This window comes from Salvelinus sp. IW2-2015, linkage group LG19 (genome assembly GCF_002910315.2).
Source record: "Salvelinus sp. IW2-2015 linkage group LG19, ASM291031v2, whole genome shotgun sequence".
NCBI lineage: Eukaryota > Metazoa > Chordata > Actinopteri > Salmoniformes > Salmonidae > Salvelinus > Salvelinus sp. IW2-2015.
Window position 1 is genome coordinate 17,608,340 of NC_036859.1, and position 12,781 is coordinate 17,621,120.

Below are 12,781 nucleotides of genomic sequence, written 5' to 3' on the forward strand. Positions count from 1 at the left end.
AAACTAATGCTATACCATAAATATGTTACAGACTGTCATCTTATGAAGTTGTTTCTTGGTTAGTGGCTATATATATTTTTATTTAGTCGAATTAGTGATAGCTACTGACGCAGGAAAACATATTGAGTAAAAAATCGTGTCCTTTGCCTACGTGGTTAGCTAATAGATTTACATATTGTGTCTTCCCCTGTAAAAAGACATTTTAAAATCTGAAATGGTGGCTTTATTCACAAGATGTATCTTTCATCTGGTGTTTGAGGACTTGTGATTTTAATGATATTTAGATTGCTACAAGTTTACTTGTGCCGCATGCTAGCTATGTAATCAGTGGGGGGGGGGGGGGGGGGGTGGGGGGTGCACGGACTCAGGGTTGGTGACTCGTGAGAGTTAATGATATCGGCTTTTGTTGGTCCTCCAATAAATCGGTATCGGCGTTGAAAAATCATAATCGGTCGACCTCTACTAAACAGTTCTATTTTTGTTTCATCAGACCAGAGAACATTTCTCCAAAAAGTACGATCTTTGTCCCCATGTGCAATTGCAAACCGTAGTCTGGCTTTTTTATGGCGGTTTTGGAGCAGTGGCTTCTTCCTTGCTGAGCGGCCTTTCAGGTTATGTCAATATAGGACTTGTTTTACTGTGGATATAGATACTTTTGTACCTGTTTCCTCCAGCATCTTCACAAGGTCCTTTGCTGTTGTTAACTGATTTTGATTTGCACTTTTCGCACCAAAGTACATTCATCTCTAGGAGACAAAACGCGTCTCCTTCCTGAGCGGTATGACGGCTGTGTGGTCCCATGGTGTTTATACCTGCGTATTATTGTTTGTACAGATGAACGTGGTACCTTCAGGCGTTTGAAAATTGCTCCCAAGGATGATCCAGACTTGTGGAAGTCTACCATTTTTTTCTGAGGTCTTGGCTGACTTCTTTTGATTTTCCCATGATGTCAAGCAAAGAGGCACTGAGTTGGAAGTTAGCCCTTGAAATACATCCACAGGTACAACTCCAATTGACTCAAATGATGTCAATTAGCTTATCAGAAGCTTCTAAAGCCATGACATCATTTTCTGGAATTTTCCAAGCTGTGTAAAGGCACAGAGAACTTAGTGTATGTAAACTTCTGACCCACTGGAATTGTGATACAGTGAATTATAAATGAAATAATCTGTTTGTAAACAATTGTTGGAAAAATTACTTGTGTCATGCACAAAGTAGATGTCCTAACCGACTTGCCAAAACTATAGTTTGTTAACAATAAATTTGTGGAGTGGTTGAAAAACGAGTTTTAATGACTCCAACCTAAGTGCAAGTAAACCTCTGACTTCAACTGTATGTATGTATGTATGTATATATACACACACACACACACACTGAACAAAAATGTAAAAGTTATATTCAAAGATTTTACTGAGTTACAGTTCATATGAGGAAATGTCAAAATGAGAAATATGAGAAAAATTAATCTATGGATTTCACATGACTGGGAATACAGATATGCATCTGTTGGTCACAGATACCTAAAAAAGAAAATGTGCCTCACTGTCACGGATTGCCCCGGTACTGCTGTTCATTCCGTTCACCAGTTCGAGGTCTACGTCACCATCTTTCTAGACGTCACTGAACTGGATCATCACCACCAACCCCGGACTGTCTTGTCTCATTACGCACACCTGGTTCACATTCCCCCTGATTAGTATGTGTATATACGTGCCCTCTGTTCCACATTGTCCTTGATGATCATTGTTCCATGTCCGTCAGCTTGTGTGTTACCGTGCGCTTGTTATTACGGGTCTCGCCCCGTGTATTTATTAGAGGTTTACACCTCGCTCTTTGTTTGGGTCACAGCCCTGTGTTATATACAGTATATCACAAAAGTGAGTACACAACTTCTTTGGTCGACCATGGCGAGGCCTGTTCTGAGTGGAACCTGTCCAGTTAAACCGCTGTATGGTCTTAGCCACCGTGCTGCAGCAATCTTCTTATAGCCCAGGCCATCTTTATGTAGAGCAACAATTCTTTTTTTCAGATCCTCAGAGAGTTCTTTGCCATGAGGTGCCATGTTGAACTTCCAGTGACCAGTCAGTATGAGGGAGTGTGAGAGCGATGACACCAAATTTAACACACCTGCTCCCCATTCACACCTGAGACCTTGTAACACTAACGAGTCACATGACACCGGGGAGGGAAAATGGCTAATTGGGCCCAATTTGGACATTTTCACTTAGGGGTGTACACACTTTTGTTGCCAGCGGTTTAGACATTAATGGCTGTGTTGAGTTATTTTGAGGGGACAGCAAATTTACACTGTTATACAAGCTGTACACTCACTACTTTACATTGTAGCAGGGTGTCATTTCTTCAGTGTTGTCACATGAAAAGATATACTCAAATATTTACAAAAATGTGAGGGGTGTACTCACTTTTGTGATATACTGTATATATACACGTGTTTGCTTTGGGCTTCGTCCCATTCATGTTCATGATGTATGCCATTTTGGATAGTGAAATAAAAAAAACTATTTCATATTCCTGCGCCTGTCTCCAATCATTATACAACGTGACACTTACAATGGACCTCAGGATCGCTTCACAATATTGCCATCGATAAAATGCAATTGTGTTCGCTGTCTGCAGATTATGCCTGCACATACCATAACCCCACCGCCACCATGGGGCACTCTGTTCACAACATTGACATCAGCAAACCGCTCGCCCACACGACGCCATACACATGGTCTGTGGTTGTGAGGCCAGTTGGACATACTGCCAAATTCTCTCCAAAAATGACATTGGAGGCAGCTTACGGTAGAGAAATGAACATTAAATTCTCTGGCAACAGCTCTGGTGGACATTCCTGCAGTCAGCATGKCAATTGCACGCTCCCTCAAAACTTGAGACATCTGTGGGATTGTGTTGTGTGACAAAACTACATTTTAGAGTTGCCTTTTATTGTCCCCAGCACAAGGTGAACCTGTGTAATGATCATGCTGTTTAATCAGCTTCTTGATATGCCACACCTGTCCGGTGGAAGTATTATCTTGGCAAAGGAGAAAATGCTCACTAACAGGGATGTAAACAAATTTGTGCACAAAATTTGAGAGAAATAAGCTTTTTGTGCGAATGTAACATTTCTGGGATCTTTTATTTCAGCTCATGAAACATGTGACCAACACTTTACATGTTGCGTTCATATTTTTGTTCAGTGTACATATAGCCTCCTATTTCTACAGGAKTCCAAGTACGTCGTCAAATCAACCAATCCCTATAATCTTAATTCCCCCCACAGATATCCACAGACGAACACATTTTCCCCAGTATATTACCATTTTCCCCATTTTATTTTGCAATACATCCTTATATTTTACTGTCTTACGGGGGTCTTGAACCTCTCTACTCGTACCATTTCTACAGAGATTGCCCTAAAAATAAATACTTTACTTTTAAGAGTATAATCATATTTCCCAATTGATTGAGCATGGTTTTTCAGATCTCCTTATAGTACTGTTGTAGGTCCATCTGAACACAGACATGACTTAACCCCTTCTGGACGAAAAGAGATGTTCCAATGATTCTGTTTCCTCGTGGCAGAGTCTGCACAGGGCTGACTGTTCAATGCCCAATATATTGAGAGGTATTTTTGTAGCGAATATATATATAATAATTTATATTGAAAAGAATGGATCGATGCGTCAAATGTTGTTTTGTACATCAGTTCATAATCCCGATGTCATGGTATTGGGACAACAAAAATGTTCCCAACTATCTTGAATTTTATGCGGTATAGTTGTCAAACCTCTCGACCTTAAGTGAAACTGATACATTTTACGATTTATACTAGTCATTTTAAGCCATGCATGGTTTTGGATTGGCGGCATACAAACTAATTCACTACTTTCTCTTTTGAGTAATTGTTATAATTCTAATTTTATGGCTGTGTATAGAACCCTCTAGTAAACCATACAGCACACACATTGACTTCTGCTTCTACTGCGTTCAAATAAAAGGGACTGAATACTAAATGGCAGTTACATTCAACAGTAAATAGTAAACCTATATACCATCTAAAGAAAGCTCAACTTCATTGAAGAGGATAAATCTGCACAGGCATTCATCGTGTCATAAAAACACACCTGCCCAGTCCAGCTATCTCCACTATCTCCTGACATTTAGCTGGCTAATACCAGCCCTCTCTTCAGTCGTTTTGGTGTCTTATTTTAGCTACGCTGTTGTGGCACATTCCGCAGGAGAAGATAACACAGGGGGACAGCAGGGAGGGAGGCCCTCCTCACCAAACACACAGGGAGGGGAGGGGGAATACACCACATGGGGTACTGGAGTCATCTATACCAGTGTTTCTTAACCTCTCCAGAGGTGAGCAATTCCAGTCCTCCAGGGCCTGATTGGGGTCACAGCTTTGCCCCAGCTAACACACCTGACTCCAATAATCACCTAATCATGATCTTCAGTTTAGAATGCAATTTGATTAATCAGCTAGGGATGGAGAAAAAGTGTGACACCAATCAGGCCCTCGAGGACTGGAGTTGCCCACCCCTGCGTCTAGTCCATGGACCAGCACTAGCCCATTGGATTTTGCAGACTGGCCCCTCAGTTGGTTAACTGAAACACCCAACAATCGAGATCTAATTCAGCATGTCAGATTACATTTTGTAATGTAGTGCGACATTACATGTCGCACTACATTTTGAAAACACTGAAAAGCTTTGTGTATAAAAGGGCAATGGTGAACTAAGACTGTGACGGCATCATATTGGCCAATGTTCTTTCCATTAAGTCTAAGGAGGAAGGCAGGTGTCACAATAKTGCTGGGCCTCAACATTAAGCAATCAGTGTTTCTGATCTGCAGTGGTGAGTGGCAGATTTCCCTTAGGAGTTTGAAAGGGGTGACTGGGCTGTCAGCCATGTTGGGTTATGAGACTGGTTTTGAGTGTATCAGCAATATGATCTGACCTGGCTGTCTGATGTACAGTGCATTCGGAAAGTATAAAGACCCCATGACTTTTCCCACATTTTGTTACGTTACAGCATTATTCTAAAATTGAATAAATAAAAAAAATCCTCAATCTACAGTATGGTGCCATACTGTACGTGCTGTAGTGTAGACAACTCTTCTAGCCTGGTCCCATACTGTACGTGCTGTAGTGTAGACAAACTCTTCTAGCCTGGTCCCATACTGTACGTGCTGTAGTGTAGACAACTCTTCTAGCCTGGTCCCATACTGTACGTGCTGTAGTGTAGACAACTCTTCTATTGTTGACATGTCAAACTCTTCTATTATTGTCATGTCGTAACCATAGAAGACTTGGCAACAGCACATACAGTATGGGGCCAGACCAAAATAAACTGAGCACCACATATGGGTTTACACATACAGGTTCACATCATAATGACAGTTGGGCCTTGACCTCTTCCTCCACTGATCCCAGGTCAGACTAGGGCTAAAATTAGGAGCTGTGGAGTTCATGGCAGTGTCACTCAGGGCCACCGTCCGTACGCCCCAAGCATCCAGTGAGATGTCCCAAAGGTAACATTCCTAAAACCCCATGTATCCAGTGTGATGACCCTGTCCCTGACACTCCTGAAGGAGAGACACTGTCATTTTCATAAAGTTTAACGTTCCAAATCAGAGCAGCGATGATTACAGAGACTAACAGATGTGGGTCAAAAATAACAGCGTCGTATTATCACCCAGCTCAAGCAGCAGGACTATCAATTACCATTCTATGTAGCACGAGAGTACTCTTAAATCACGATGAATTAGATTGAATGAAAAAACATGCAAACATGTTAGTTTACCGTCTCATATCCTCACTGTACAACGTACAATTTCACAAATGTTTTTGAGGGACACCGGCCATAAAGACCTCCGAGCTGTCAGCAGCCCCTATATGTAGCTGCAGTGCCAATTACAAAATGGATGCTCTGTTTTTACTGTCTGGATCAGCAGGGGGTCCGGGTGATGTCTACCTTACTGTACTTGTTACAAAATGGATGCTGTTTATACTGTACTACTACTGTATCAATAGAGGATCCATTTAACTGCTCCGATAATAAACATTTATTCTGATTGTGATTGTTAATCCATGATGGCTGTCTGATACGTCAGACTAGACATGTTCTGTCGCCGTCTTKAATCACAATTAAAAGTTAGCCAACAACTATACAGATACAGTGTACAGCCATGACATCTTGTGAGTATACTTGTGTATCTGGTAACACTACGCCATTTTGCAGTGGAATGGTTAGAATCTAAAGAGACCTTGAGGGAAGGYTAATATATTCAACATATACTGTCTTCAGTCTTGTGGCCCGTCATACACCGAGTGTACAAAACATTAGGAACACCTGCTTTTTCTATGACATAGACTGACCAGGTGAATCCTGGTGAAAGCTATGATCCCTTCTGGACGTCACCTGTTAAATCCACTTCAATCAGTGTAGATGAAGTGGGGAAGACATGTTAAAGAGACATGGATCGAAATATGGATTGTGCATGAGTGCCATTCAGAGGATGAATGGACAAGACAAAAGATTTAAGTGCCTTTGAATGGGGTATGGTAGTACAGTAGGTGCCATGCGCACCGGTTTGAGTGTGTCAAGAACTGCAATCGCTGCTGGGTATTTCACGCTCAACAGCTTCCTGTGTGTATCAAGAATGGTCCACCACCCAAAGGACATCCAGCCAACATGACACAACTGTGGGAACCATTGGAGTCAACATGGGCCAGCATCCCTGTGGAACGCTTTTAGCACATTGTAGAGTCCATGCCCCAACTAATTGAAGCTGTTCTGAGGGGAAAAGGGAGTGCAACTCAATACTAGGAAGGTGTTCCTAATGTTTTGTACACTCAGTGTATACTACGCAGTTATACACTTTTATAGACAATTGAAGTGGTGTGATCATGTGAACAGCACAAGACATTACCAGGCAGACATGGTGGCTCTGACTGTCGTCTTCCTTCCGCTAGCAGGTCCTGCTCCTTCCGCTTCTTACTCCTCCTCAGGCTGCCAAACCTCTTCATGGACACAAGCGGGTTCAAGCGATGGGTTCAGCATCCAATATGGACCATGACCATCCAGGACAGGGACCGGTCACAACTATTGGGCACCACCACCACTCCCCAGAAGAGTGGCGAGAGAGCTACTCCTGCTACTCCGCCTGATGCATGTTTGTAAATACAATAAAGTTAAAGATCTGTGTCAAAGATGACAAAATCTGTGCCAGAATGAAACTGAAGATCTGATCGGAGAAGGGTTTTTCCTAACCAGTCAGGTGCTTATTGAATCAGTCGTTTGAGCGAGGCTACTCTTCCAGCTCTGGATGGCCTTGTGTTAGTCTTCTGGAAAGAGCTGGACCTTTCCAAGGAAGAAGTGGAGGGCCCTCTTCAGTCGATAGGCTCTTAGATGAAGGATTGTCTTTATTCTCATGAGCAGATCTCCTCTCCTGGTTAAGAGATGCCTCTTCTCCGTTCAATTGATGTGTTATCTGTTATTTCGACACGGCCGTCCTTCATGCTTGTATTTCTCGGTAAGGATCTGTTCTTTCTGTTACCTCATCGAGAAAATGTCTCATCGAGTCCACAGAGCCCAGCAGAGGCTGCAGGCGAAGTAGGCTCCCCTCTCAGGGAATTGATGTCTGTGGCAAATCACACGTTTGCTGGAGAACACGAAGGGAAAGAAAGCTGGAAATTCCACACGTCCTCTGTGAGACGAAGTCCAACACTCCCAAGTGATGATGCACAGTGTAGCACAGCGCACACAGGCAGAATCTCTCTGCCTCCCCTTCAGCTCACTCAATATCTCTCTGGTCTCCTATCTCTCTGCTGAATTTCACTCTGCTCCTCCTCTCGCTCTCCCTGCTCTATTTTGCTCTCCCTCTCTCTCTCTGCAGAGCCCTAGTAGTGGCGTTGGTTGCTGTAAATTGTCAGGTGCAGCTGTGGGTGGTGTCTCTAATATAGCACGGGTGTCAACAGACTGTAAAAGGAGGCCTGCCCGGGAGGGCCACACAAAGTGATTGGCTAAGAGTCTGCTTCTCGCTGCCCAACACATTCAAATCACCATACCCACATCTGTCTCACTCTGTCTTCGTATACACACTCACACTATATATCTCAATCCAACTAAAGACAGTAAGGTGACATAATAATTCAAATCCCCATCTACTTATAGTGGAACACCCTGAGAAAGACTWGAAAGATTGTTAGGGCTGTGACGGTAATTGAATAACTGGAACCGCCATGAAAATAAAATAACCGTCAAATACATTTAAATAGTCCTACATTCATTAATTTATATATATATTACCTAATAGCGGGTGTGTTTACTAATGATAATAAGCAATTGTTTTGCTAACTTAGTCTGTCTACATCGCTTCCTCTTTCCAACTGTCATTTGATGTTGAGCAGCTAATCTGCTAGATATGTGGGGGTGTAGAATTGCTAGCCTATAGGCTATTGCTCTTCAGTAAAACATCTTTGATGTGTGGACTTTCATTTATACAATGTACATTTTCATTGCTTGCCAGTAAATAAATAAATTGGTCTTCGTATAAAACAGGTTGGATGTGTCTGACTTCATTAATTATTCAACAGCAAATCGGCAAGGTTGTTCTGGCTCTGAGGCCTAAAATGAGTTAATGTTGTGTCAAATGGACAATGTGCCAATCCTATTCAACCGGGCATAAATATAAAAAATATACCAGTTTAATTTGAGGACAAAAATGTTGACAGCTGCGTCATACCGGTTTCAAAATAAATGGGAAGAGATTTTTTGATGTACCGATTCCATGGCACATGGTTGATGAACTGGTACAAAAAACAACACTTGATTCAACACTTTAAATTATTATATAAAATTCTACAACAGACGCCTCCAAGGAAGAAGTGGAGGGCTCTCTTCAGTCYATAGGCTCTTAGAGTCCTCAACTGGGAGCTTCATTAAATAGTACCCACAAAACACCAGTCTCAACATCAACAGTGAAGAGGCGACTCCGGGATGCTGGCTTTCTAGGCAGAGTTGCAAAGAAAAAGACATATTGCAGACTCTCCAATAAAAATAAAAGATTAAGATGGACAAAAGAACACACACTGGACAGAGGAACTCTTCCGAGAAGGCCAGCATCCTGGAGTCGCCTCTTCACTGTTGACGTTGAGACTGATGTTTTGCGGGTACTATTTAATGAAGCTGCCAGTTGAGGACTTGTGAGGTGTCTGTTTCTCAAACTAGACACTCTAATGTACTTGTCCTCTTTCTCAGTTGTGCACCAGGGCCTCCCACTCATCTTTCTATTCTGGTTAGAGACAGTTTGCACTGTTCTGTGAAGGGAGTAGTACACAGCGTTGTATGAGATCTTCAGTTTCTTGGCAATTTCTCACATGGAATAGCCTGAACAAGAATAGACTGACGAGTTTCAGAAGAAAGTTCTTTGTTTCTGGACATTTTGAGCCTCTAATCAATTAGTCTTTTAAAATGAAACGTGGATTAGCTAACACAACGTGCCATTGGAACACAGGAGTGATGGTTGCTGATAATGGGCCTCTGTACGCCTATGTAGATATTCCATAAACATATATATTTATTTTTTTATCAGCCGTTTCCAGCGACAATAGTCATTTACAACATTAAAAATGTCTACACTGTATTTTACCCCCAAGCCATAAGACTCCTGAACAGGTAATCAAATGGCTACCCGGACTATTTGCATTGTGTGCCCCCCAACCCCTCTTTTACGCTGCTGCTACTCTCTGGTTATCATATATGCAGAATCACTTTAACTATACATTCATGTACATATGTACATATTACCTCAATTGGCCTGACCAACCAGTGCTCCCGCACATTGGCTAACCGGGCTATCTGCATTGTGTCCCGCCACCCACCACCCCCTCTTTACGCTACTGCTACTCTATGTTCATCATATATGCATAGTCACTTTAACCATATCTACATGTACATACTACCTCAATCAGCCTGACTAACCACTGTCTGTATGTAGCCTTGCTACCTTTATAGCCTCGCTACTGTATGTAGCCTCGCTACTGTTTTTCACTGTCTTTTTACTGTTGTTTTTATTTCTTTACTTACCTATTGTTCACCTAATAGCTTTTTTGCACTATTGGTTAGAGCCTGTAAGTAAGCTGTATTCGGCGCACGTGACAACTAAACGTTGATTTGATCAATGTGATGTTATTTTAAATGGACAAAAAAAAAAGCTTTTCTTTCAAAAACAAGGAAATGTCTAAGTGTCTAAGGTATAATTAGTTACGGAATCTTTTCATAGTTTATGGACTAATCAACGCTGATAGATAGGCTATGGACATGTTGCGTGTAGGCCTTTTTTGTTTTTGTTCTGTTAATTGTTCTGTAAATTGGAGGTAAATGTTTTGGACTTGGTGTGAATAGTTTAGTGCGTCAAAATCGGAAATATGTATTTTTTCGGAATTCCTCTCCAATCTGACATTTCTTAATTAATATACTAGACTAATAATATTTAAAGGTAATAACTTGATTAATAATAATGAATTGCTACTGGTAATAGTGAAGTTGCAGAGAAAAGCCACGTGCTTCTTTTGAGTGTGATACGCGCCAATCCTCCCCCCAACGGTTATGTCGGTGACCGTGTAGATTGGCCTGGCCAATTACTGCATCCCAGAGATTCCCAAACTCGGTCCTCGGGACCCCAAGGGGTGCACGTTTTGTTTTTTCCCCCGGACACTACACATCTGATTCAAATGATCAAAGCTTGATGATTAGTTGATTATTTTAAATCAGCTGTATAGTGCTAGGGCAAAAAACAAAACGTGTACCCCCTGGGGTTCCGGGGACCGAGTTTGGGAAACCCTGCCGTAACCTCAAATTCCATGACAGTCACAGCCCTACCTGTCGTGACTCATGGAGGTTGTGTAAGATCTGTCAACTCCCCAGACCACGTCAACTGCCTAACAGAGAGACAGCTAGGTCAGATCACTGTCCCAGTACTGTAGCTAACTCATTAAGACTGACCTTTAAAGAGTGCTGAGCCAAGTCACAAATTCCCTCAACCATCCTCAGCTGACTAAAGGTAGGCCCCATGGTCTCTCCCTGGGCTGGCAGCTGTAGATTTATCTGATCAGACGGGTTCCACTCAATACACTAACACCCCCCACGACGCCCTGCGATGACCCAGTTAGTTATGACACTATTGACTGCCTTCGCCACTACCCCAGATCCATTCAAAATGGTTATGCAACTGATCAGCCCAAACAAGTCAATAAACAGTTCAGCAGAGCATGAATGAGGAGATGCAGTCAGGGTGTTACCTTTGACTTCCTGTTCCTCTGTTTACCTATGACACCGCCATTGATTTTACGCTTGGCTTGCATAAACTAGGGAGAGAAATACTTAATGAGCATTTCTTCTTCTTTCTCTAGACTTCTCTTCACTTTCAATGTAGTCTCTTTCATTTTATACGATATTGTCATGGGTCTCAGTGAATTGAGGGCAATTTATAAAAACTACCCACTTCCTTAATTTACTGACCATATTATACAGTACGCAGGGGAAGGGGAGACAGAGACAGAACTTGGGAAAGAAAGATGCAGACTGCCTGCCTGCCTGAAGAGCTTGATACAAGTCTGTTTGGGCATTAACAGATAAGGGCATGAAAGAGCTACAGTTGTCTGCCACGGGGAGGGAGTGACAATGTCCAGACTATGGTAAACAACACATGTAAAAAAAGCTATAAAACTGAGGGACATTCTGATTATATTTGCGGAAGACAAATGCAGCCAGGATGGCATTGGAACAAACAGGCATCAACCTGATTCAATGACAACATAAATCATTTTTAAATGACCTTGAACGACAAATAGCTTATTATATTATAGCATAAAACCAAAATATGGACCCATATGGACCCATAGAGAAAATATATTATTCTTGACATCCAAAACACATTCATGGTTCCAGCTCCAAACAACTTCTCATAATGTGAGGGATGGAACAGAGCAAGGAAAGAACAGGGGATATAGCACACCCTTGTGGCAACTGGTTGCCATGAACCTTGAAGAGTAGTGTCTACAGTCAGAATATGAGTTTCAGTGTGGTTGGTGACCCATATCAATCTTCAGGAAGAAACAGAGCTTGCCCCAAGCTAAGGCCCCAGATTAAGCATTTCACTATAAACTGCCAAACAAGCCACTTCATAGAGGCTTTTTTGCATAGTCACTTTACCTCTACCTACAGGTTAGTCGAGGTACCCCCTGTATATAGCCTCTTTATTGTTATTTTATTGTTTTACTTTTAATTTAATTGTTTACTTTAGTTTATTAGCGATAGGAGCTGGGAAGAATGGGTGAATCCCAGCCAGGGAAAATGATTCACCTTTTAACCAAAGTATTTCTATGCACAACAGACTAGTTTGCATTAGACAATCAACTATACCAGTACTGTCAATGAAGAGCTTAATAAGGGCAATTCCGCCACTTTTCAACCTCATATTCATTATCTACAGCATTGGTTCCCAAACCTTTTATAGTCCCGTACCCCTTCAAACATTCAACCTCCAGCTGCGTGCCTCCTCTAGCACCAGGGTCAGCGCACTCTCAAATGTTGTTTTTTGTCATCATCGTAAGCCTGCCACACACACACTATACGATATATTTATTAAACATAAGAATGAGTGTGAGTTGTCACAAAGAGCTCTTAAAGGACCAGGGCACAAATAATAATTATCAATAATTGTAATCTTTATTTAACCATCTTACATATAAAATGTTATTTG

The 12,781-nt window shown here is 41.9% G+C and overlaps 1 protein-coding gene across 6 annotated transcripts in view; it reads right to left on the reverse strand.

The window, feature by feature from the left end:
- The window catches only part of LOC111979452 (5'-AMP-activated protein kinase subunit gamma-2), a 69,414-nt gene that overhangs the window by 25,068 nt on the left and 31,565 nt on the right, over positions 1-12,781 (reverse strand). Inside the window, exon 1 of one of the 6 annotated variants that reach the window (XM_024010001.3) lies at positions 6,947-7,932. The exons of 4 other annotated variants lie outside the window; for them this stretch is intronic. In XM_024010001.3, coding sequence (XP_023865769.1) covers positions 6,947-7,043 — 97 coding nt within the window. In that variant the 5' untranslated portion in view covers positions 7,044-7,932. Of the gene's footprint in view, positions 1-6,946; positions 7,933-12,781 lie in introns of those variants that run through there. One more of the 6 variants, XM_024010002.2, reaches the window with a different exon arrangement.